Source organism: Eutrema salsugineum, unplaced genomic scaffold (assembly GCF_000478725.1).
Source record: "Eutrema salsugineum unplaced genomic scaffold, Eutsalg1_0 scaffold_16, whole genome shotgun sequence".
Lineage (NCBI taxonomy): Eukaryota > Viridiplantae > Streptophyta > Magnoliopsida > Brassicales > Brassicaceae > Eutrema > Eutrema salsugineum.
In genome coordinates this window covers 421,807-447,347 of record NW_006256858.1, presented here as the reverse complement: position 1 = coordinate 447,347, position 25,541 = coordinate 421,807, and the positions used below count along the sequence as shown (strand labels likewise).

General features: G+C 36.8%; 4 protein-coding genes across 6 annotated transcripts; 3 read left to right on the top strand and 1 right to left on the bottom strand.

Annotated features, from left to right (window-relative positions):
* The first annotated feature begins 10,082 nt into the window (after positions 1-10,082).
* On the top strand, positions 10,083-12,639 carry LOC18020803 (protein TONNEAU 1a). Of its 2 annotated transcripts, none has more exons than XM_024157858.1 (8): positions 10,083-10,348; positions 10,723-10,855; positions 11,090-11,178; positions 11,291-11,413; positions 11,763-11,875; positions 11,976-12,001; positions 12,106-12,262; positions 12,368-12,639. In XM_024157858.1, the coding sequence occupies exons 1-8, from the start codon at positions 10,262-10,264 to the stop codon at positions 12,408-12,410; spliced, it is 771 nt and encodes a 256-aa protein (XP_024013626.1). In that variant the 5' UTR covers positions 10,083-10,261; the 3' UTR covers positions 12,411-12,639. The 2 variants fall into 2 exon arrangements, with proteins under 2 accessions (XP_024013626.1, XP_006403507.1); XM_006403444.2 differs by having other exon boundaries at positions 11,751-11,875.
* Positions 12,640-12,779: 140 nt separating this feature from the next.
* On the top strand, positions 12,780-15,226 carry LOC18020802 (protein TONNEAU 1b). 2 transcript variants are annotated; one of them, XM_006403442.2, is made up of 8 exons: positions 12,780-12,987; positions 13,356-13,488; positions 13,722-13,810; positions 13,930-14,043; positions 14,457-14,569; positions 14,683-14,708; positions 14,795-14,925; positions 15,033-15,226. In XM_006403442.2, exons 1-8 carry the CDS (start codon positions 12,901-12,903, stop codon positions 15,045-15,047), a joined length of 708 nt encoding a protein of 235 aa, XP_006403505.1. In that variant the 5' UTR covers positions 12,780-12,900; the 3' UTR covers positions 15,048-15,226. The 2 variants fall into 2 exon arrangements, with proteins under 2 accessions (XP_006403505.1, XP_006403506.1); XM_006403443.2 differs by having other exon boundaries at positions 14,445-14,569.
* A 433-nt stretch (positions 15,227-15,659) lies between these two features.
* On the top strand, positions 15,660-17,864 carry LOC18020801 (phosphoribosylformylglycinamidine cyclo-ligase, chloroplastic). Its single transcript, XM_006403441.2, has 9 exons — positions 15,660-15,765; positions 15,912-16,229; positions 16,352-16,446; positions 16,527-16,628; positions 16,719-16,778; positions 16,858-17,030; positions 17,108-17,210; positions 17,295-17,453; positions 17,554-17,864. Exons 2-9 carry the CDS (start codon positions 15,914-15,916, stop codon positions 17,725-17,727), a joined length of 1,182 nt encoding a protein of 393 aa, XP_006403504.1. The 5' UTR covers positions 15,660-15,765; positions 15,912-15,913; the 3' UTR covers positions 17,728-17,864.
* A 208-nt stretch (positions 17,865-18,072) lies between these two features.
* Positions 18,073-23,766, bottom strand: LOC18020800 (rab GTPase-activating protein 1). The gene is made up of 18 exons (XM_024157735.1): positions 23,520-23,766; positions 22,948-23,017; positions 22,139-22,711; positions 21,840-22,019; positions 21,617-21,730; positions 21,444-21,502; positions 21,173-21,239; positions 20,998-21,049; positions 20,818-20,910; positions 20,572-20,655; positions 20,049-20,458; positions 19,837-19,898; positions 19,658-19,727; positions 19,354-19,434; positions 19,171-19,272; positions 18,781-18,905; positions 18,553-18,670; positions 18,073-18,414 (listed from the first exon to the last, which is right to left on the bottom strand). The coding sequence occupies exons 1-18, from the start codon at positions 23,579-23,581 to the stop codon at positions 18,301-18,303; spliced, it is 2,436 nt and encodes an 811-aa protein (XP_024013503.1). The 5' UTR covers positions 23,582-23,766; the 3' UTR covers positions 18,073-18,300.
* Positions 23,767-25,541: the final 1,775 nt, after the last annotated feature.

Genomic DNA, 25,541 nt, shown 5'->3' with positions numbered 1-25,541 from the left:
TGATTATTCTCTTAATCATAATATTAATATAGTGATTCTGATTACTGGGGGAGATTATTGCCCGAAAATCTTTAACTCCCAAGGCTCGTAGGAAAAAAGAAGAAGTATGGCTTGGTCTAGTGACATATTAAACTCTTTAAAAAAGTGAGAAGTCTCACCCCCTGATGTGGAGGCTATTTGGAAAGGATGGCGGTTTTTATTTAATAAGAATCTGGAAATTGCTGACATGATAAAATGATTTTGAACTTTTGGCCAATTATTTGTTTTATTATACATATAAAAATATAGCTATTCAATCATCTTATTTTATGTGGAAAAATAAAAAAGTATCGTAATTATTGTACATCTTTTTGATCAATTCATCAAAGATTAGCAAAAATACAAAAAAAAAACATCATAAAGAGTTTTAAGAAAATTATTTTAATGATGTTTTAATATCAATAAAACTCAAAGTCAAACTTAAAGAATGCATTATATTGTGACTGGTTGACGAGTAGTTTGTACGTTTTTCTATAAAAAAATTCAAGCATTATAGTTTTTATTGCCGTTTTTTTTTTGTTGATGCATGCTCGAATGTAGAATTATCTATAAGATTATATAACATATTCTTAATTGCCAAGTGTACGTTTATACACGATCCCTAATGTCGACAGAGGAAAAAAAATCCTATATATAATAGATAAATTGATCGTCCCGTCAGTTATAAAGAAAAGTAATACAAAAGTCAATTTCTGAAAATTTCAACATCCTATATATATATATGTTTTGTAAAAGGATATCCTACTAGCAATATTAGGAATTAGCCAATTCGTAATACATACTATATCTAGTAGTTAGTTTAGAATCACATGAGAAAATCTATTTACTGAATTCTTCAACTATTCTAATGCAATAAGAATCGAGTAAGTGGATATTAAATATTAACCAGAGACTATACTAGCTAGATCCTATTCCAATTTCTGACCATCTAATGCGATTTTTTTTTTTTTTTTAATGTATGTATGCAGTCGTTGATTCATAAGCTACATAAATCGTGGTATACTGATGTTCGTACGCGTGTTTGATTTTCCATAACAACAACAAAGCTGGTATGCGTGCGATATATACATATAGACTACAAAACAACTTTCGATAACACGATTACAACATTTGTTTTAAACAAATATGTCGGACGCTAATTCTTCGCTAACGCTATGAGACATACCTTCGCTAACGTTATACTCTGCTTTATCTACAGACTACCGTCACCGTTCGTTCCTAAGTTATAAATTAAGTCACTCTCTATACATTTTCTTTCTAATTATTACATTTCATTTTGGCATCTAGCGAGAACAATTATTGATAGGCCCACTCGTGTGAATATGATTCCAAAGTGTCAAGATATGACAAAAATCTAACGGTCAGGGATTTTTTCGGTACTTTGGGTTCTTGGATCTCGTCGCACTATCTACAACGTGTAATATAAAAGGCACATGTGATTTTTGTTTCTCTATGCGCTATTTAGAGAATCAGGACCATCTTTTTCTATCTTTCTTTTGCCAATGACTGTCTCTTTGCCTTCGAAACTAAAGATTAATTACTAGCTACTATAAAAATCCCTAGCAAAGAAAAGTAAACATAGTAAAGGATTAGAGATGACACAAGGATTTCTTATCTTATATAGTTATATATTATAGAATCATTTAGCTTATACTTTTGAATTAATTTGCAAATATAACAAAAATAAAACTAATAAAAATTAGAACTGAAGTGAATCAGAAGAATTATTGAGAGACTTGATTTTTTGTTGTGGTTGGTCTATAATAAGGAGAAAATAGGTTGTGGATCAACTTCTTATTTCTTCTCTAGCTACCTGTGTATCTCTTCTCGCGTTTGAGTTTCTACACCATGCCACGGAAATAAAAATCATATCTTAAGATATTTGTATGCCAGCTTTCAAAAAAAAAGAAAGTTATTTGTCTGTCCTAGAAGTTGATAAACAAAATTGTTAACAAGTATAAATAAACTATTACAGATATTTTAAGATAAATGATCACATTCCTTCTTCAATAATTTTTTATTTTTCGTAATGAGATTGCATATATTCCAAATCATTGGAGGAACAGAGAGATAATCCAGACCACAACATAAACTATACTATATTTTTTTTTGATAAATGTGTATAGTCAATGAAGAAAAAAAAAAGAATAAGAGAGAGGGTGTGATGTTTACACGTTTTGGGGCCCAAATAAAGGATGGGTCCAATAAGCCAACTACTATATCTTTATGTATTGAGGGTAAGAGAGAGAAACCTTAATGGAGAGACAGACGGACAGTGGGGTTACGTCAATTGTCACATTTTCAACCACTCACCAATCACTCCAAATCTCTCTCTAATTTAATAATTATGATTTGATGATAAGCTGGTCTACAAATCTCAGCCGTACAATTTTCCAGATTTTCAAGAAGAGCTAGATTGTTTTTAAGGAATCTGGCCTTTCCTTATTTGGTAAGAATAAACATTGGTATTTATTCTTTCCAACATAAATTCAGTCTAGATTAGGTAAATAAAAAGTAACTGTTTTTCTTACATTCTTTATGCAGAGGTTATTGAAGTCATCTACACTTTAACACCCACCACGTTTAATCTCTTACCAAAATTGAAATGTTTTTTACGGCTCTAGCTTCTTTTCATGGTATTCTTCTTAGGATTAACTTATATAATGTTAAAAAAATAAATCTTATCATATATAAAAAAATAACAATAAAAATGTTTTTTTTTTAATTATTGTTTCTTGAATCCACTCGTTCACTATAAGTCTATACCATTGTCTTTTGAGTGCCTTGAAAAAACCCCAAAATTGTACTGGTGATGGTGGTTAATTTCTTTGTAAACCTCGTGAACCTGTGTTTCTAATTTATGCGGTCTTACCAACACAGTTCTAGGTTCTTGTAACCTAACTTTAAAATTGGTTTTTTTGTGTTGTAACCCTTACTGCAAAATTTTAGTTATAGATATTTTGGCTGAAAAGTCTTTCACTATGATTGTGACTTTCAAATTTCAATACCAAAAAAGCATATTATGTTGGCTTAAAAAAAAGACAAATTCAGTTGTATGTGTTCTGTAGGATTATATGGCCTTAAAAGTATATAAAACCATTAAAGTATGATAGGATAAACATGATTATACAGATTTTGTTTTTTCAAAATGAACTTTCAGCTTATTAACACAGGAACTTTGTCAATTCACCCTGATAAACTTTTGTTCTATCACATATTATTCATGATCTATCATTTATGTATATATAGAATATAGTAGATATATATATATATATATCTTGGAAGACGATTGATCAGATGAAAATAAATATGAAGTTTGTTAGAGACAGATCCATACCAGAGCAATAGAGAAACGAGTGGAAACGCATGAAGCACGTTATAACGTTAAATAATTGAGGATTCCAATTCAACCATATATTGTGATAATTAATGGTGTTGTCAATCTATTATATAAAAAAAAATAGTAATGAATTTTGGTCATAACGTTTTCAGTTTAATGTTTGACGCACATGACTATAGACTATAGTAATTGTCGCAACAGTTTTGGGCGACGTGGTGGCTTTCCCTCCTCGTTTCCGAAAGCCCAAAGCTAAAAGCATGAAGTTAAAAATGTGAGTCCCCACTTTTTATTTTCATTGATCCGACGAAAAAACCCTTCTCGAGATAAACATGTGCTTATTATAACCATTTGTGTTCAACTCTGATTCGTGTTAGTATTCCGTGTTTTGGTTTCTGGTATAGAGTGTCACACATAAGTCGATCCGTGCGGTCTTTATCTAAATTGAATGACACAACCATCAGACTAAAATAGCAAAAAATAATACAGAATAGAATTAGCTAGGTATTATTTTTCTCTCTTCTAATCTGTATGTTATCACCAAAAATTTTGATTTGATTTAACAACTCAAGTTTTGATTATTATATTAAAAACTTCCCAGTGTTATCTTCTTGCATTCCAAAATTATGAAGTGTTCTAGATGCGAGAATTGTTTTTTTTTCTTATGTGTAACTATTTCCAAAAATATCATAGTAAAGTGTTTAACTTCATCATCAATTTGTAGTTATAATTTCTTATAAATTTGAAGTCTTAGTTTTGATAAAGTCAAAGATAGTAAACAACTGCTGCTTAATCAATATACCATAAAGGCAGCTTTAGCTTCCTTATTGTCTCGGACAAAGACTTTTCTTACACCGCCCGAACAAACAAAACGGATTGAGAAACCAACCAATTTTTTTCAACATTTCGTTTAGCGTATTTTACACCTGTTTAATTTATGAAGATAGCGAACAACCAAAATAGGTCACTACAAGGAAACTATGAATCAAATCATCCTGGTGGTAAGATTTCAGCAACAAGTCTTAAGCAGTCCACATGCTTATTTTGTTTCTTTTGTTTTAACTTTCCATGCTTTGTCATTTCGAATATTTTCAGATTTTGTTGTTGTATTAGTTAGCAAATTATTTTTCAGATGACTAAGTAATAAAATTAAAATTTTATATACACTAACCGTTAGGTTGTTTAGGCAAAGTAAAAGAACGGAAACGAAAGAGGTTATAATATATATACATATATATATGTGTGTATATAATAACATCATCGTATCGTAGCTTTTGCCGAGCACAAAACACACTAGTGTTATGGAATAAATTAAAACAGAGCTTTTGCACTATATCATGATCAGAAGATTTTTTCATGAAGCAAACTTTTCTCTCAAGAAGGGACTCATTATCAACGGTTTGATTTGATCTACATACATGGTATTTAAAAAGTTGAGTCTACGAGGAAATATGTATAGAATTCATATCCCAACACACAGAAGAACATAAGCATATATATATTCAAATGTGAATAAAAGCTTTGGGAGAGTACCCATATATAAGGATCTTGTTGTTGCTCTGAAGATTTCTGTGAAAAATGTCTAAACGAGATTCTAAAAACATGGTTATGGTTTGGTTCAGCTAATTTAGTTTGGTTATTATATATCCTACGTACGTCTAAGAAAGAGTTTGACTTTTTCACACCAAAGAGAGAAAAAAGTTTGGTTATATATTTATATGCTTTCATAAGATATTTACCTGGTTAATGCTAATGAAACCTGGTTAATGCTTCCTTATATCCGTCTTAGTAAAAAGGCAATATTCCTACGTACTCAAATGTCTTTCTCAATGATCTGCCGCCATAGTCATACTCCTTCATGACTATTAATGTTCCAAAGACTCATTAAACGTCATCGTTGCTAAAGCGATTAGTGTTCTCCTGCTGAACCTTAGCACGTTTTTGCAGCTGCTGCAACATCTCAAAATTCTCTTCCCTTGCGTCTCTTTCCTCATATATCTGTTTGATTGATACAAAAATGTCAGTATCGACACATTATTTTGTGAATCCATCTTCAGAAAAAGTGTACCAGTAGGTAATACAAAATGTCAGTATCGACACATTCTTTTGTCATATATGCTTTGGCTAAATTGGACTGAACTTGCCATTGGTAATCATCTCGCTGATCTAGATGGAAATTTGTTGTGATTTCTTTTGCAACAATCCAACTATATCTCGAGACCACCTCTTCTTCTTGTAGTGCCACACAAATTTTGATCGTAAAATGTGATGTTGGGTCGGGCAATACCATATTCGTTTCAAAATACTTAAAGAAAGAAAAATCTGTTATAAACAAATGGACTTCTAGTAACCGGCCTATTAACCATCATGTTAATGTCTCATGGCCCATTAGGGTTTCTGATACATTAGTTATGTAATGTATATATACACTGCTTATGGAAATAATAAGATCTGAGTTTTTTCCCTTAATACGTTATCAGCACAAAGCTCAACTTCAAACGATCATATCTCTCAAAATACAAGGAGTTAGAAGGAGATCTACATATCATTTTGAAGCCCTGGAAGAGAAGAATCTAGTGGTGAAAACCGCTCCTCAATCCGACACTAGACGCGCCTTCACGACTCAAAACAATCGGCGCTGTCCCACCTTAGCGGGTGATTCTTTCCAAGCGGTGGTTCCTCCATTGTAGCAGCTGTTCGTCCTTCCTTCTGGCCATCATTCTCAGAAGTTTCCAGTAGATATCTGTGGTCTTTAGCTCCCAGATCATAAGCCGGTCAGAAATCCATTTGGCGAAAAGATATGCAAGACAATATGGATATCATTGTGGATAGTGGATCGAGCCACACCATTCTAAAAAACAAGAATTACTTCATAAATTTAGTAATCAAAACCGCAAACATTAGCACTATAGCGGGTAGTTCGAGCCTAATAGAGGGCCATGGCCAAGCTAATGTGTTGTTATCAAATGGCACATATCTAGACATCTCTGATGCCTTATACTCACCCAGTTCTAAGAGAAACCTATTGAGTTTCAAAGACATAAGATTGAATGGTTTCCATATCGAAACTCAGGATGAAGGGAACAAAGAGTTTTTAACTATCACTAAAATGATAAATGGCCATAAACAAGTTTTTGAAACTATACCCGCCGTATCTACTGGCATTTACCATGCTAAAGTCAGTATGATTGAGGCTAATGCTGCTATCAAAGCACGGTTTTTAGATTACACTATTTGGCATGATCGCCTGGGTCATCCCGGTGCGAACATGATGCGTAAATTAGTCCAGAATTCTAAAGGGCACAGCCTTAAACCAAATGGTATTTTCCCTCAGCACCTCAAGTGCACAGCTTGCTCACAAGGGAAACTGATTACCCGACCTTCACCAGTCAAAGTGTCTAAAGAGACCTTGAACTTTCTGGAAAGAATCCAAGGAGACATATGTGGACCAATTCACCCACCTTGTGGGACATTCAGATATTTCATGGTCCTCATTGACGCATCGACCCGCTGGTCGCATATCTGTCTGCTCTCTTCTAGGAACCAGGCTTTTGCTAGGTTATTGGCCCAAATCATCAGATTACGAGCCCATTTTCCAGACTTCCCATTAAAGACTATACGTCTTGATAATGCTGGTGAATTCACTTCCCAAGCGTTTAATGAATATTGTATGTCCATGGGAGTAAGTGTTGAACATCCCGTTCCACATGTCTATACACAAAATGGATTAGCTGAATCCTTCATTAAACGAATTCAATGGGTTGCTAGACCATTACTCATGAGGTCACAACTCCCGGTCTCAGCTTGGGGACACGCAGTCTTACATGCCGCTGAACTAATACGCATACGACCATCTAGTAAGCACAAATATTCACCATCCCAATTGCTAACGGGTCATGAGCCAGACGTCTCCCATATTAAAACATTTGGGTGTTCAGTCTATGTACCCATTGCACCACCACAGAGGACTAAAATGGGACCTCAAAGGAGGATGGGAATATATGTTGGTTTTGACTCTCCCACCATCATAAAATATCTCGAGCCAACTACAGGAGATCTGTTTAAAGTCAGATATGCAGATTGCCGATTTGATGAATCGGTATATCCTAGATTAGGTGGTGAGACAGACAAGCTGGTAAAAGAACTTTCATGGAATCAAACATCCACACAATGGCAAGATCCTCGGACTCTAGAATGTGATTCAGAGGTCCAAAGAATTATACATTTACAAAAGCTAGCTAATCAATTGCCAGATTCCTTTGCTGACCCGAACAAAGTTACCAAATCGTACATACCAGCTTGTAATGCACCAGTACGAATAGATGTCCCCTCAGGGAAAAGTCAAGTTGCTACAGAGTCTGACGCACGTAAGAAACGTGGCAGACCACCAGGTTCCAAAGATAAGAATCCCCGGAAATCAAAGAAAGGTGCAATGATTGAAACCGGGATTCAAGAGAACACGGATACAGCCTCAGCTGATACTTACCCTATCGAACCATCTCAAGAGGTTTGGGACGCCAAAACTCAAGGTTCTGAAGGGATTGATAATAATGAGATCTCAATCAATTATATCATATTCGGTTCTCTATGGAACAGAAAAGATGTCGACATCAATAAAACTTTTGCATACAAGGTAGCACTTGAGATTGCGCACACGCAAGAGGATCTAGAACCCACGTCTATAATTGAGTGCACTCGTAGATCAGATTGGCTGAAATGGAAATAAGCCATAAACGTGGAGTTGAATAGTTTAAAGAAACGAAATGTGTTTGGTCCGATCTTAAGGACATCATTCGATGTTAAACCAGTGGGAAACAAATGGGTCTTTGTGCGTAAAAGAAACGAACTCGGCGAAGTCGTTAGATACAAGGCACGCCTTATAGCACAAGGATTCTCACAGAGACCCGGAATCGATTATGAGAAGACTTATTCTCCAGTGGTGGATGCAACTACATTTCGATTCCTCATAAGTCTAGCCATAAGAGAAAACTTAGATTTGCGGTTAATGGATGTTGTAACCGCATATCTTTATGGACCACTGGACAGTGAAATCTATATGAGATTACCAGATGGTATTGAGCTCAAAGATAAGCATGCATCTCGTGATAAACACTGCATTAGGCTGAACAAATCCTTATATGGACTGAAACAAAGCGGACGTATGTGGTATAACCGGTTAAGCGAATATCTCATCAGAGAAGGCTACGAAAACGATCCGATCAGTCCATGCATCTTCATCAGAAAATATCAAAACAAAGGATTTGTAATCATAGCAGTATACGTGGATGACTTGAACATCCTCGGAACATCTGGTGAAATCGCCCAAACAGTTGAATGCTTAAAAGCAGAGTTTGAAATGAAAGACCTAGGCAAAACTAAATTCTGTTTGGGATTACAACTTGAGTACATCAATGACGGAATCCTTGTGCATCAATTGGCATACACTGAAAAGGTACTCAAGAGATTCAATATGGACCAGGCCCACCCATTGACCAGCCCAATGGTTGTGAGGAGCCTTGGATTGGATAGTGATCCATTCGGTCCAAAGAAGGACGATGAAGAAATCCTCGGTCCTGAAATGTCATACCTCAGTGCCATAGGAGCATTAATGTACCTGGCTAGTCACACTAGACCAGACATCTGCTTTGCCGTGAGCCTCTTAGCTCGCTTTAGTTCGTGTCCAACTCAAAGGCACTGGAACGGTATTAAGCACATCCTTAGATACCTTCAAGGTACTAAGGACTTGGGATTATTTTATTCTAACCATAACAAGGATGGTCTAGTTGGTTTTGCTGATGCAGGATATTTGTCAGATCCGCACTGTGTCCGGTCTCAAACCGGTTATGTTTTCACGCATGGAGGAACAGCCATATCTTGGAGATCCATGAAGCAGACTATTGCCGCTACCTCATCCAACCATGCGGAAATCTTGGCCATCCACGAAGCTAGTAGAGAGTGTGTTTGGTTGCGGTCCATGACTCAGCATATCCGATCAGAGTGTGGTATGGACGAAGATAAGGAGCCTACGGTGATGTATGAAGACAATGCAGCTTGTATCGCTCAACTCAAGGACGGCTACATCAAAGGTGACCGGACGAAGCATATTCTGCCCAAATTCTTCTTCACTCATGAGCTGCAGAAGGATGGTCAGGTCAAGGTTCAGCAAGTTCGATCAAGCGAAAATTCAGCCGATCTATTCACTAAATCATTACCGACTTCTACACTCCGGAAGCTCATTCATCAGATAGGAATGCGTAGACTTAGAGATCTAGAGTGATGCCTAAACCAGGGGGAGTAATGCGTGTTGTACTCTTTTTCTTTCACCATGGTTTTTCCCACTGGGGTTTCTTGGTAAGGTTTTAATGAGGCAACGTTCCCCAGCGCATTATAAAGATCCCGGTTTTGTGACAGGCATGGTTACCTTGTCCAAGGGGGAGTGTTATAAACAAATGGACTTCTAGTAACCAGCCCATTAACCATCAGGTTAATGTCTCATGGCCCATTAAGGTTTCTGATATATTAGTTATGTAATGTATATATACACTGCTCGTGGAAATAATAAGATCTGAGTTTTTTCCCTTAATAAAATCCACATTATTTGGGGGCAATATCTCAAGATTTTGAAATTTCGGACAAGAATGGAAAAGTCGATCTTTTGTGGAATATTTTTTTTTTTTAGAAAGTAAAATAAATGCCTGCAAAATGTGTGTGTATGTGTGTCTGTGCTTTTTTTTTTTTTTTTCAACGTCTTTCTCTCATTTTGGCTAAAAATCGGGCCACTCCGGCTTGGCGCAACACCAATCTTCAAATTCTCCACAACATAGAAACCCCATTTTCTCAAAAATCCAATTTTTCATACTTTGATTTTGATTTAGTGGTTGAACAATGGATGATTATACTAGAGAGATGATGGATCTCAAGACCTTAGTCACTCGAACCCTAGAGAAGAAGGGTGTTCTCGCTAAGATCCGGGTAACTATTTTGTTATGTTTCGTTGTCTCTTAGCCGATTCCTTATATATATTACGAAGTCGCTTTGTAATTCGCATAGATTTGTTTGGAAATGGAACCGGAGATTCAATTTCCAAGTTTCGGCCTTTCAGTTCAGAGAAAGAACTTAATTTTACTTTTTTTTAAGGGTTTATGGGTTCAGATCCTTGTTTCGTCGATTGAATATCTGAGTAATGTTGTTTACATATGCATATCTAAGAATTTTCGATAAAAGTCATGCTGATTCCAAGCGTAATCTAGTGATTAGGTCTGTTCATTTATCGATGCAAAGTGTAATCTGAATTTGAATTGCTTACTTTTCGTATGAGAGGAGCTGATAGTACACTTGCTCTGCAGGCTGAGCTCCGTGCGAGTGTGTTTGAAGCAATCGAAGAAGAGGATCGAGTGATAGAAAACAACGAAGGGCTTCCTCCAGCTCTGTTGGGAAGCTGCAATGATGGTGCGAGGCGGCTTCATGCTTTGCCATCAGGTCTTTCTCAAGTTCTTGCTTTGTCTCTCTTGGTTTTGATCATTCGGATCGGTTTATGTGCTTTCGATTCTTTTCTTTTCCCAAACCTTTAAGGCTGCTGTGTAGTCTATGCATCATTTCTCTCTGTTTTTATCTTCTTTGTGCTTTCTCCATGAGTCTAGGTTATTTGGCATATGGAAGTTGAGATTTTTCAGTTGAGTAGGTCCTCACTTTGAACTGTTGAATGAATTGCAGGCAGGTTGCTATCTGCGTTAATTTGTGAATACTTGGACTGGGCGCAACTTAATCACACGCTAAAAGTGTATCAACCCGAATGTAATTTGGTAATCAAGTATTTCCTTCTCTTTTTGTTTGTCTCGTTCTGTAGATTGTAGATGAACCTGAAAACCTTGCAACCTTACTAATCTGGTCATCGGCATTGTTACCTATGCGCAGCAAAAAGACTCTTGGAAGTCTGAATTAGGCAACTTTTGTAGCAACCATGGTTATGAGCTCAACAGAAATGGAGAAAGCGCACCGCTCCTTCTCGATGTTCTTGAAGGATTCTTGAAGTTCCAGGTATCTTTCACTTTGTTCCCTGTGAAGATGTTGACAGAGAAGAAGGGAGTCAATTTCACAAACTAATAACCTATACTAGCAATTTGTATTAAAATGTACAATAGTCCATTCAGTTTCTTTTCTGTTAGTGACATTCAAGCTTTACAAACACCAACCTATAGAAAAGCTTAAACTTGTACTTTGTAGCAAACACCTCGCAACCTTTTCAAGTATATAACTCTTTTTAGGTGTCTTAGTTCAAGATTAAATGTCTTGAGAGGTTTGAGAAACAAGTCCAAGCCTCGGTTTCTCTACTCTCATCAAAGGATCATGTTAGTGATCAACATTTTGTTTTTAGAGCATGCCACAGACCATGGGTGGTAATTCAAGGAGAGAGTCAGAAACAGAGTCCTCATCAAGCCTTGACTCAAGAAATCCTCCTCGCAGATCATCTGCTTCTGATAGCTTACCTCCTCTACGAAGGTACACACATCTCCAACACCATTTTAACGCCACAAATCAAAGATTACTCTTTTAATGTTGCCTATCTGAGTAAGACATTTCGTGTTTGATTAATGGGCAGGCCGGGTTCTGCATCCCAAGGATCGGGTGAGTCATCCATTATTCCCCTATTTTCTTGGAAGATTCGTCATGATACTTGAGTTGATACCGAATAAGTCAATGTGTTTTTTTTTTTTTTTGTTTGGTTTCAGATAGAAGAGCCGGGTTGTCTACTTCTGGGTACAAAAAAGATGAATTCAATTGGAGACAGAGCAACCAAGATGCGCATGAAGAGGTAATGAGAGCATCAGCGGCGCTAGAAAATCTTCAGCTGGATAGGAAAACTCGGAACTTAACATCTTCTTGGAGGTAAAGCCTTTGCCTGTGTTCATGTTGAAATGAAAACAAATGAAAGACAAAAGAAAGAAGTAAGATGTGGGGTAATCTGATCCATTGGATTGTTTTGTGTTGCAGGAATGCGAGGGATGGAGCAAGTGAAGAAGAAGGGAGGGATTGATTGATTTAGAATTCTGATAAGATGCAGCTTCTGGATTAGTTTGTTTATGGTTCTGTGTACGTGTGATATATGTATGTTCCATATCTGCAACTGCGTTTTTATTATGTTTTCGACAAACATCTCCGTCTCTTTTAACAAGTTGTTCCCAAAAAAGACATTGAATGGTTAATGTTTCGTTCTGAGATGTTTTGAGAAGAGAGGATTTCATTTCACAAACAAGAATCAAAGGAAGAACCAATGTGTAAATGTATCTTTAGAAAGATCGAAACCATATCATTTTTTTAAACTTTTTAACTTTGTTTGTTTAGTAATACAATATTCAGTAGAAGAATCAACTCTACATTTTGTTTTAGAAAGGAAAAAAATGGTAGAATAAATTTTTTTGAATATTTTTTTTATTTCGAGTTTTCAAACGACTTCTTCTCTCCGAGAAGCATTGTCACAATTTTCCGGTGACCAAAAGCCGAGATTGCATCAGCAGGAATCTGTAATGGACGATTATACTAGAGAGATGATGGATCTCAAGACTTTGGTCACTCGAACCCTTGAGAAGAAAGGTGTTCTCGCTAAGATCCGGGTAAACTTTTTTTTCTCGTCTTGTTCCTGCGATTCATACATTACTCGCTCGCTTTCCATTAGCTCCTCTGTTGAGTTAAAAAAAAATAAAAACTTGTCTAGGGTTCCTGATTCCAGATCCTTGGCTAATTGTTCAAATATCTGCAGAATTTCGATGATTTTAATTTTACTTATGCATCTGGAATCTGAGTCTGTCAAAAAGTTGTAGCCTTTAATGTCGATAACTTCAGTTGTTGATTCCAAATTACTTCGTATTTTAGTAATTAGGTCTTCTCGTTTATCAATTTCCTTAAATGTGAATGCAAATTGTAATCTTTTGCATTGTTCTGGAGTTTATTATTTCAGCTGATAAGTTCGGTTGCTGTGCAGGCTGAGCTCCGTGCGAGTGTGTTTGAGGCAATAGAAGAAGAGGATCGAGTGATCGAGAACAACGAAGGGCTTCCTCCAGCTTTGTTGGGAAGCTGCAATGATCGTGCAAGGCAGCTTCATGCTTCTCCTAAAGGTCTTTCTCATGTTTTATCCTGCTCACTTTCATCCTTCATGCATGATTCTGATCTAAATGGCATGTCTTGGTTTGGAGACTTTGGCTCTTAGACCTGCCATATTTTGTCAGGATGATATCGCGTCAAGGCCGAAACTTTGCTTGCTTCTTTGTTTACGAAATATGAACATTGAGGTTATTATGTATAGTTGAGTAGGGTCATCTTGCTCACCTTTAAAAATGTTGAAATGCAGGCAGGTTGCTATCTGCATTGATTTGTGAATACTTGGACTGGGCGCAACTAAATCATACGCTCAAAGTTTATCAACCAGAATGCAATTTGGTATTCAATTGGAACTCCTTTTCTTTGGACTATTTTTTACATCTTTCATTTAGAGAATTGTAGATGAACTTTTCTCACTGATATGGTGATCTACATTCCGCCTGAAAACCTATGCAAAGCCAAAAGATTCTTGGAAGTCTGAGATACGCGACTTTAGTAGCAACAATGGCTATGAGCTCAACAGAAGTGGAGATAGTGGCCCACTCCTTCTGGATGTTCTTGAAGGGTTCGAGGTACTTCTTTCTTCCTATCTTACCCTGTGAAGATGTCTCCAGTTTAGAGGACAACTGAATTATACAAGCTTTACAACGATACTTGAAATAAATTGCAATAGTCCACCATCTAGTACGTTGTTTCAGTTCCTATTCTGTAAGTGAAGATGAGCAAATGCATGTTGGTTACATGCAGGCTTTATAAACGCTAACTTACAGAGAATCTTGGTACTTTGTAAGTAAATAGAGTGTCTTAGTTCGAGATTAGAATTCTTCAGAGATTTCAGAAACAAGTTTGGTGAATTCTAAGCCTAAAGTTCTCTTCACATCCTTTCATAGTAAAACCATTATCATTTGTCTTGCTGTATTCTCCTCAGGCGTAGTTAGTGATGATCTACCTATATTTGGTTATTGAATCTCAGAACATAACACAGGCCATGGGTGGTAGTTCAAGGAGGGAGTCAGAAAACGAGTCCTCATCAAGCCATGAGTCCAGAAATCCTCCTCGCAGATCATCTGCTTCTGATAGCTTACCTCCTCAACGAAGGTATACATGATATCTCTAACACCATGTTATGCCAAATCCAAGTATCTTTACTCTTTCATGTTGATTCTGAGTCTGACGTGCTTTGATTTACTTATCACTAAATTAATGTGCAGGTCTATTTCTGCATCTCAAGCATCAGGTGAGTCATCATTTCCCAATCTAATTTTTACTGAATTGATTATCTCTGTTTCATGATATCTGAAATATTTAAATGAGGTTGTTCAGACCGAAGAGAAGGCGAACAAAGTTGGAGATATGACAGTGAAGATGCGAAGGAAGATGTAATGGAAGCTTCAGAGGCGCTGGAAAATCTGCAACTCGACAGGAAAAACTCAGAACCTAACATCAACGTGGAGGTAAGCTTCAAGGCTCTTCGTATATCATGTATCTTTACAAGTTTTGGATTGAATCCAAGAAAACAAAGTTGTGATAATGTGTTCGATTGGTTTGGTTGTGATTTTAGGAATGGAACAAGTGAAGAAGTAGAAGAAGAAGGAAAAGATGGATAAAAGGCTTTTGATGTGAATTAGTACGTTGATAATATTTATATATGTATGACTGTGTGTGTTTCTTTATTTATTATTGTTTTAAAATGTTGCAACTGGTGTTTCCTAGCCTTTTTGTTTGTTTGTTTGTCTTGCAAAAGAAGTTGATTGAGAAAGCGATTGGAAATGGAAGTAAAGATTATATACCAAAAAAAAGCTAATGCTATCTACGCTTCAAGAGAATAAAAATGTCCCAGTGTTACGATTTTTGATTAAATAACCGCTCCAAAGCTTTCTTCTATAAAAAAACTATGAAGATGGTGGATCCAACTATAATTAAAGGAAACATGTTTTAGTTGAAATATGGACCTTTTTCTTTTTCTTTAGTTAAGATTAGTGTCATTCTAAGTAGTTTTTATTTTTTGATGATAGATTCTAGTAGTTGCTGTTCAGGGTGTTTTTTTTTTTTTTTGGTCGGCACTGTTCAGGGTGTTTATCGTGTAAGATAAAAAACCAAAAAAGAAATAGAAAACGAAAAAAACAAGTAATTAGGTGGTGTTATTAGGGTTTAAAACCTTTTTTTTGTTTTAATTTATTTTAGGCTTCCTCTCTCTCACTCTCATTTTACTCTCGCTCGGACACAAAGTCTTGCTCAGTCCCTTCTCGGCGTCGCCTCAGACTCACTTAAGTCTCAATCTCAGCCTCTCTCAGGTAACTCTTTTCTCTCTTTACTCTTCCTTTTCTTTAAACCTTGTCGAATTCTCTCTTCTTTTCATTGCTGATTCCTCTCTGTTACTTATCTTGTTCACTTGACCTGTGTTAATTACTCTACTCTTGTTGTATTATTACTGTTTAAGCCATGGAAGCTCGGATTTTGCAGTCATCTTCTCGCTGCTTCTCGTCCCTCGACACTTCCTTCTCCTCCGGTTCCATCAATCGATACCGTTTCTCCTCCGTTACATCGTCGCCGAAACCTCTCTCCATCAGCTTTCCTCAGACGCCGAGAACAAGGACAAGGGCTCCCTGTGTTTTATCCATGTCTAAAAAAGACGACGACGCCGAGAGTCTCAATTACAAAGATTCTGGTGTTGATATCGATGCTGGAACTGAGCTCGTTAAACGAATCGCCAAGATGGCTCCTGGAATCGGCGGTTTCGGTGGTCTCTTTCCACTAGGTAATGTATACTGCAAAATTTCACCTTTAATATGTTGAAAAGTTTCGTTTTTTTTTATAATTTCCATGGTTTGGATTACTCTTATACTAATCACTGAGCTGTGTGGCTTTGTTTGAGTGAAGGTGATTCTTTTCTCGTAGCTGGTACGGATGGTGTAGGGACTAAACTTAAGTTGGCTTTCGAGACTGGAATTCATCACACCATTGGAATCGACTTGGTAACACAAAAAATCTGTCCTTTGTGACTCTATTAATGCTCGCCTACAAAAGACACTCATCGTTTTTGTTCTTGTTTCAGGTCGCTATGAGTGTGAATGATATTGTTACTTCTGGTGCTAAGCCTCTGTTTTTCCTAGATTACTTTGCTACTAGTCGTCTTGATGTAGACCTTGCAGAAAAGGTGTCTAATTTGTTTCATCTCTTCCCACTTCGGTCTTGCTCTAGTACATGATATTGATGTAGAACGTAACATTGTGCTTTTCTTTCTCAGGTTATTAAAGGTATTGTCGATGGTTGTGAGCAGTCAGGCTGTGCTCTTTTAGGTGGAGAGGTATGTTTTAGAGTTAAACCCAATTCCTAGCTTTTAAGACTGCTGCATTGTTCCATAATCTTGTTTCGGTTGTTTTTAGACTGCAGAGATGCCTGACTTCTATGCAGAAGGTGAGTATGATCTAAGTGGGTTTGCAGTAGGCATAGTGAAGAAAGAATCTGTTATAAACGGGAAGAACATAGTGGCTGGAGATGTTCTTATTGGCCTCCCTTCTAGTGGCGTTCATTCCAATGGTTTTTCTTTAGTAAGAAAGTAAGTTAGTGGAAGATATGACACTAAACTATTGACTATATTCATTGAATAAAACTAAAAGACCACAATCGTTGCAGGGTCGTGGCTCGAAGCGGTCTTTCGCTGAAAGATGAGCTTCCAGGTGGATCAACTACTCTTGGTGAAGCTTTAATGGCACCCACTATCATTTATGTGAAACAGGTTTCTTTTCTTGTCAACAAGAAACAAATTCCATCACATTTGTTAATTAAGTCCATGACACTATCTCTTTCTCTCTATCCGCAGGTACTTGACATAATCAGTAAAGGAGGAGTGAAAGGGATAGCTCATATAACAGGTGGAGGTTTCACAGACAACATTCCCAGAGTCTTCCCTGATGGATTGGGTGCTGTTATTCACACCGATGCATGGGAACTTCCACCATTGTTCAAATGGATCCAACAGGTAATGAATGATATGAGACAATCAGATAATCATTCAAGATACACTTTACGTATGTGTTATACTTCAAGTGTTTTGATTGTTTTTGGTTGTTATTATACAGTCTGGGAATATAGAAGACAGTGAAATGCGAAGGACGTTTAACCTGGGAATAGGGATGGTGTTGGTTGTTAGCCCAGAGGCAGCATCGAGAATACTTGGAGAAGCCAATAATGGAGACTATGTTGCGTATCGCATTGGAGAGGTTATAAATGGTGAAGGCGTAAGCTATCATTAGAATATGTTTGTTTTTAATAGGACCATGCGAAATTGTGTTTTAAGTTTGTATGAGAGAAATAGAACCCTCTTGTTTCCGAAGTTTTAATCCATTTTTGTTACCTTGCCGGTTTTGGTTAATCCAGTTTTGGTTTATTTGATGAAATTGGTTCTTTTCTTCTTTCTTTTGTCTCGAAGCTGTAATTGACTTACATTTTTGTGAGGTTAGCTGATTGTCGCACGAATGTTTTTGAAGAAATCAGCATTACGGAGCACAAAATGCTCAACCATTTGATCATTAATGATAAATCTGTGGAATCTGGAGAATACTACTAGTTTGATAACACATCAAATTATACTATACAGTATACACCATTCATGACTTATATATCTCACCTCCTCAAAACTCATTATTTTTTATATGCTTACCAAACCAACAACCAAATGAATATATTTGAAAAGTTATGTCCAAAACTTCATTCCAAATTAATAAAAGGTGACTGAGACGCTATTGAGGCTAAACGTAGGAGAATTTTACCTACTAGTATTTGAAGATTTAGTGGAAAAGAGAGCTACAAGGATTACTACTTATACTCTAGGAAGTGTCTTGGAGTTTAGCGTCTTTTGGTTCAGAGTCGGTCTCTTTTTCCTCTGCTGATGGCTTCTCCTCATTAACAACATGCTCAACAGTTTTTTCAGGTGCTGTGTTCTGCAAATCGCGGGTTAGTGACTTTGTTAAATGACACTACTTGATTTCAGCTCGTATATGATGAGGAAGGTGCGTTAACTGAAGAAAATGTTTTTGGTTTTGAACAAAAAAATATTGAGGTGTAAGAAGAAGACTAACCTTGTTCTTGTCGCGCCACCCTAGTCCAAATGGACGTGCTAGCAAACTGATCCTGCTTTGAGGAGGTTCTGGTAACTGATCATTGATGTTTTTGGCAGATGAATCTTGGTTCAGCTGCCTATATATATGTGTATACCCCAATTTAACATACAGGTCATGAGTCATAAACGCATCGAATGTTAATAGTTATGTACACAATTTGTTTGTCTCAGGTAAAAAAGAACACACCGTGGTGAAGGCTGTGCTTTCAGTTGGCCAGATTGATACTGCAAAGTCGCTTCAAGCATGGACTCTGCCATCACCGCTCTCTTCTCCATCTCAGCGAGTGCAGCAACAGCTTCCTCATATTTTTCCTAGACCAATTAATTTTTGTTTATCTAAGATAATAGGAGGAAGAGACCCCCAAAAAAAAAAAAAAAAAAAACAGAAGACGAAATAGTGTAACATTTGAAACATACAGACAAGTGTTAATACGGATAATATACTGTAGATTATTTTCCAAAAAACTAATGTGTAACTCTACTCCATGAGAGGCGTGTCACAGCTATAACCAGAGACAGTAAAACTTAATAGCCAAGCCACATTTGTGTAAGTAGGAGTCAGTGCGAACTCTTTTACCTGCAAGACTTGAGCAGCATACCTCTGCGCTGCTGCATCCTGCTCAGCAAATCTTCGTGCATCTTCTGTTACCTTCTGCTCTTGCTCCACCCGCATCAGGACCTTCATAAGTATCAACTCATCTCAGCAAATGTATCAGCGATAAAAAAAAAAAAAAAACAAATTGGCTATGCAAATTCAAACCTGTAGCATTGCACCTTCTTGTTCCTGCTTATCAGAGAGCAGTCTCTGAACTTCGGCTATCTCTTGCTCTAACTCCTCCACCTGATGTTCACATTCATAACAAGCAGCATTTGACATCTTATGACTCTCAAACTAACATATCACGGATGAGCCTTCGAATTCGATCAGCATAGAGATGGTATTCACAAGTGATTGAGAAAGTAGTGTTCGTGTTCAGAAGATGGATGAAGAAACAAATAACATAATGCGAGTTAATATGCTTAACTGGGAAACGAACTGTCAAATGGCAAGGTTATGGGAATACCTTGGCACTCAATTGACGCCGATTGTCTTGCTTGACGATCTCCATGAGAGCAATCTCCAACTCTTCAGCTCTACCATAAAATAGGAAGATCGGGATACATCACATATTGAGGAATAACGAGGAGACATAAAGTTCACAACGTTTAGTATCCACTTATATATTTGAGCAAATAGACTAACCTAAGAAGAGCTGATCTTTTCTCTTCAAGCAACTTGCAAACTTCAGCCTTCAACCACAAAACCTGGAGAAGTGATCAGTCAACTTTCAGAAGGGCACCATGACTGTAGGTGTCAAGTGATCTTTTCTACCTTTTCACGAGATATAATTATCTAGTATTCAAGTGTACTAAGGGGAACATCTCCAAGCCACCAGAAAGGACGAGAAAAATTACCTGCGCTTGAAGATCTTGAACAGAATCTACCTCTCCATCCCCAGTTAGGCTAACTAACACTTCATCTGCATTACTTGATCCTGACTCGGATCGAGACAAACTCCCATTTGTCAATGAGGCTTTGCCCGAATCCACCAAAACAGATTTTGGGTCTTGCTTAAAACTATATAATTTGGAGGCAAGGCCCTTAGAATCCCTAAAAGCTTGAAGCCCCTTTGATCTTTCCTCAAGGGCAGCTATCACCGCTGGCCTATGCTTGCTTCGCAACTCTTGCAATCTAATTTCTTGTACATTTTGGTAACCCATGCAAGCAGTTAAAACGAGTTGGCTACTATCAAATGTTGATCCAGTCAATGATTGTAGCAAAGTAACAGCGTCTCCAGCATCCTTTGTTGTAACTAATGCAGGACCTGAGGTGAATTAAAGCACAAGTTAGGGCAGTCTCGATGATGACACTGCTGCATTCAGGAGGTCCACAAAACATATCACTTAAATTGAAAGTCTGCTAGTTTTAATCAAGTACCATATAGTTCCATCAATGCGAGTGCCGTTCTGAAAAGCATAACACGATTTCCTTCAAAGAGAAGCACATCCCAGACTCTAAGAACTGTAATCAAGTAGCCGAACATTTAGAAAGAAAATGGGTTCTCAGTCCCAAAATTTAAAGAGAAAGATGATCAAATATAAACAGATTGTCATTACAAATTGTTAGTTACTCAGTTCCCAATTTTAAACAAGAAAGCTTTAACTCCAATGTTTAAAACCTGACCACTTTCCCATGGAAGCATATTCATGAAGATGGAAAGAAACCATGGCCCTGTAACCCAAGCCACTTGCACTCCAAGATAATCCAGATGATGAACTGTAGACATTACAAAAAAATGCAGAGCATTAGAGCTAACTGTGAGCGTTTTGGTAAGATGAACAAGAAATCTGTGAATGTACTAACCCAATTTAGGAAATCTTTCTCGAACTAACTCTTCCAGAACTAGTTGATCGACCTGAAATTAGGAATACAAGATACAGTAACATTAACAAACAGAATTTTTGGTAGAAAAGATGTCATATCACCTGTCTGCCCTAAAATCTGTGCAAATGTATAGACAGGCAACTCATATGATCACCTGGGACTCAATCATTTCTTCTGAATAATAACCATTGAAGTAATCATCAATGATTCCTGTCAGTGCCCTAAAAATCATAAGAATTTAGTTAGCAAGGACGTCGGTTTAGATAAAAGAGGAGAAATAAGGAAGCCTAACAACAGTTAATTCAACCAGAAGAAAATGAAAGTGATAGATATAAAAACTAAACACAGAGCCAAGGAGTTCGATATTCACGGAAAAACAATATTAGGACTTGGAGATGATAGATTCATCTAGTTTGGGAACATACCAAAAGGCATTCTCTTCGGGCATCAAAAGCAATAAAAGCGCAGCAAAGAAATTCATAGCCTGCAGATGGTATATATAGACAAGATATTAATCTTAATTTACCATGTCTCGGTACTAAAAAAAAGAATTATGATATTGGTTAAGAACCAATTGATATTGGTTAAGAACAAATACCTGACAGTACCCAACAGAAGGATTATGCCTAGCATAAGCAGTAAGCAAACGCCGGAGAGCATTTCTACCATCATCATCCAGGGCAGGATGACCTGGAAATGTCCGAGGCAAGTCCTGTACTTGATATAAGCAACGGCGTAAGAACTCTGATCAATTTCAGCATAATCCAACACTGCACCACTAGATAGTGAGGGTCAATGCTGAATAAATTTTAGAGTACCACCTTTTCTATCTGTCCTTTCCATTTTTCTACGGCAGCAAGGGCTTCTGCATTCGAGCCTTTATCATCAACATGCTGCGTATCCTCCTGATCTATGCTGTTTCCACAACTATCAGCAGCAAGAAGGTTTTGGTAATAATCTTTGCTGCGTCGTTTCCTCACACCCACAAATGCTTGCCATAGCTGAAATGTTGTTGATAGAAGTAAAAGAGATAAGGATATCGAACTATAGATGGAAAAGCTAGAGCATGATATAAAATAGAAAGACAAGGTAGCACTGTAGGCATGAGAAGAATCTTTACCTCCCCCCTCAGAGCCATAGGAACACCACCTCGAATAAGCACTTCAAGTTCTTCCTTCCAGGGACATGTAGACATTGGAAAAGTTGCATCACCGGCAACAGGGATGCCAGATACACTTGTACCATCTGAAGAAGAACCATCGTGAACATCCGACCTCTCAACATCATAGAACTCGTCTTCAGAATCATTCTCAGATGCTCCCTTGGAAGATTTGGCATCATCAAATGAGGGTGAGGATTTCACCTTTGGAGCCTCTTGCTCGCCTTTTGATAAATCCCCCTTCTTCTTGACACGGATACTCATCAATTCTTCAATTGATCGAAGAGATGGTCTGACCTCAGTCCATAATTGCACTCTGTGAAGAGTCTTCTCTGAATCGGGGCGTCCTTCTTCTTCACTTGCATTATCGGGAACAGAACCCAACTTATCCTTATGCAGATCTTCTTTTAAAACCTCACTTTCACCAGACAGTGCATGACTATTATCAGATGATCCGTTTGCAGGCGACTCAGTCGATTCTGCATGATCTTCCAAGAAATTGCTCCACCTGTCCGACCTTTCCTCTTCTTCTTCCTGCTTGTAAGCAAAGAGTGACATTACAAGTTTAGGGGGCTTGTTTAGGAAAATAATTATAGGAACCACTTCGACCATTCCAAGAACCAAAAAGAACTTATTACAAGCATTTGGTAGCTAAGGTGTGTCATTCTAAATGGAATCGTCATTCTCACTACCACGGTGAAAACAAACTGTTCCAACAATTCATGTGGATGAAAATCCCGAGTAGAAAATAGGAGATATGGAGATAGAACCTTGTAAATATCAGCATATTCTCTGTATCTCTGCACATGTTGAGGTCTCACAGGAAATCCATATGAATCCCTGTAAAAAAAAAATAGCCATATGAGTTCCCAAAATAATACTGAGAAATAAAATCCCATCTATAACTCAGACGAAATCCCCATGTTTCCTAGAAATGTATACCCGTTGATACAAAATTGTCAAGCAATTGAACAGCACATGAAAATTTAGTTAAAGCCCAGCTCCTTGTATTTCTCTAAGAACATTCGAATTGGCTATCAAAGACCGCCTCGACTGATAATTATGCCACATTGGGAGCAAATGCCACAAAAAAAAATCGCATTCGAATCACTAGGATTGTACTTGAAATCAAGATCAACGAACATCAGAATCGGGACGAATTGTTGATAAAATGCAAATCAAGCAAACGATAAGTCAGATTAAGAACAGTTAAGCTCTCGTAATCGGAGATACAATATTTCGCTCACGAAAGCTAAAGAGAGAGAGAGAGAGAGCGCGCAAGTTCATAAAACAGGAAGAGAATGTGAGAAATGTAGAGAAGAAGGGGAAGGAAACGCGAAACCTCTTGTGCTCGAAGGCGACGAGAGGATTGGGAGGCTTGGAAGAGGCGGCGGCGATCCTCATTAGTAACCGGGAAGAAGAGATCTAGTCCGGTGAGAGTTGGAACCTGAAGAGAAGAAAAGAAGATCCAAGCTAGTTGATCATAATACCGCGACTGAAGTTAAGGAGGAGGAGGAAGAGGAAGTTGCAGTAGAGAGAGAGAGAGAGCAGAGAGAGAAGAGAGAGAAGGAGTGGGGAAATCACATGGAAAGGGCGAGATTGTCGACGAGGTTATTACATGTGAAATTTGACTGCGTCGATTCCTTGACACACAGTCCAAAACGTCTTCTTTTTCTTTCTCTCATTAAAAAAAAAAAAAAGTTTCTTTTTAACTTTTTGATTCTTACTTTTTAACTACTTCCTTATTTTGGATGTAGAATGTGATTTCATAGTTGTCTTCCAATATTTCATAGAAATTTGTCAAAAATGTCTAGCAAAAATCAAATTTACGCTTATATGTCATTGTTTAGAACACCTGTTATCTTAAAATATGAATTTATTTAATTGAGTTAGTTATTTTATTCATAAAAAACAAAAAAAAATAACTAAAAAAGCATTACATAAAAGAAAAGTATTTATGAAAATTATTATAAAAAATGATTCCAATAAATATCAACAATTCACTTTCTTAATTGTTTTAAGTTAGTCAATTACAATCAAATGTTAAAAATAAAGACAAAAAAATGTTATGAATAGTTAACTAGCAAGTAAAATTTATTAATAGTTAAATAAATACACTTACGACATTTGCAAATCTGTAATATGTAATTTTCGCTTAAACCCGGTAGGTGCAATTGTAGTTGTTGGGGTTTACAAAAAAATTTTTTGTGGTTATAGTGTATACGATTAGTGTAGCAATTGCAACTTTTAAAACTAAATAATTATTTTATATACTCTACAATCGAATGCCACATTAAGAAAGATAAATTCGGGTTTGAACTTTTTAGTGTTATAAAACGGTGATGATTGAGGTCAAATGGTTTTGCGTTTGACAGTATTTTTCATTTCATCTCTTTCTACTATTAATATTTTTATTGATTAAAACAAGAAAAAATTATAGCGAGACGAGTAATGGAATGATATAACTCTATTTACATGCTGCAACATCAAAAACTAAAGAACATTATTACGTTCAAGAAAAACTTCGATTTGTAGGTATTCATATTTCAGGTGATTTTTATGAAATCTAAAAATAATGCAAGTTAATAATTGTGGGGATTGCAATGGTTGTCGACTTGTCGGTAAAGGATAATTGCTTTAGGAGTTGGTAAAGGACTTTTATATGGAACTAAATCTGGCAACAACAAAATAAAAAGCTTGTCTTAGATTTTTGTATATAATCATTTAAGCAATGCAAATGCGCTTCACATGTTACGTTTAATCAAATGAGAAATTTATATCACAGACAACTCTATTATATTTCGTATTTTGACATTTTAATATCAATTAGACCTTTCAGATTTAGCTTTGATAACTATTGTGTTAGAAAATGCTCATACAAGTTGTATGGAGTTAGGATTTAGATATTCTTAAGCTCACACTCTTTCTCTTTTTGTTTTCTTTTCCAGTCAAACTTAAGTTTAAAGATAAGTTTACACACTTTATAGGAATGGATTGAAAGTAGCAATCGATTATAGTATTTTTTCTGTAAAAAGTACACATAAGGAAATCTTTATTTGTCAAAAGATGTTTTCAATTTTGGCATTCACAGGCGCTGATTCATCGGTCGTTGATCTTTCAAATTTTTAAAAAGTGGTTTGGAATAAAATTCGGACTTGAAGTTCAGATCATATATGTATCATCTGTTAATAGGTAATTCTCGTATCTGTAATCACCATATAGACTCACTTTGTATGTGTGCTTTCTATCTCGATGGTTCAAGGTGTCCGAACTATAGAAATTTGAGTAATTGTCACAAAAAATAATTAACTAGACCCTAAAAATGGACAAGGATTGAATTTAGGTTCATCGTTATTTTCTCTAA

Bases quoted from the DNA above. Each gene is read 5' to 3' on its own strand.
- LOC18020802 (XM_006403443.2), top strand. From the start codon at position 12,901: ATGGACGATTATACTAGAGAGATGATGGATCTCAAGACTTTGGTCACT. The intron at 13,489-13,721 runs GTCTTTCTCATG...GTTGAAATGCAG, and splicing joins GCTTCATGCTTCTCCTAAAG to GCAGGTTGCTATCTGCATTG. The intron at 14,044-14,444 runs GTACTTCTTTCT...ATTGAATCTCAG, and splicing joins ATGTTCTTGAAGGGTTCGAG to AACATAACACAGGCCATGGG.
- LOC18020803 (XM_006403444.2), top strand. From the start codon at position 10,262: ATGGATGATTATACTAGAGAGATGATGGATCTCAAGACCTTAGTCACT. The intron at 10,349-10,722 runs GTAACTATTTTG...CTTGCTCTGCAG, and splicing joins GTGTTCTCGCTAAGATCCGG to GCTGAGCTCCGTGCGAGTGT. The intron at 10,856-11,089 runs GTCTTTCTCAAG...AATGAATTGCAG, and splicing joins GCTTCATGCTTTGCCATCAG to GCAGGTTGCTATCTGCGTTA.
- LOC18020801 (XM_006403441.2), top strand. From the start codon at position 15,914: ATGGAAGCTCGGATTTTGCAGTCATCTTCTCGCTGCTTCTCGTCCCTC. The intron at 16,779-16,857 runs GTATGTTTTAGA...GGTTGTTTTTAG, and splicing joins GTGCTCTTTTAGGTGGAGAG to ACTGCAGAGATGCCTGACTT. The intron at 17,211-17,294 runs GTTTCTTTTCTT...CTCTATCCGCAG, and splicing joins CTATCATTTATGTGAAACAG to GTACTTGACATAATCAGTAA.
- LOC18020800 (XM_024157735.1), bottom strand. From the start codon at position 23,581: ATGAGGATCGCCGCCGCCTCTTCCAAGCCTCCCAATCCTCTCGTCGCC. The intron at 21,240-21,443 runs GTATGTTCCCAA...TATGATTTTTAG, and splicing joins CCCGAAGAGAATGCCTTTTG to GGCACTGACAGGAATCATTG. The intron at 20,656-20,817 runs GTCAGGTTTTAA...ACTTGATTACAG, and splicing joins TATGCTTCCATGGGAAAGTG to TTCTTAGAGTCTGGGATGTG.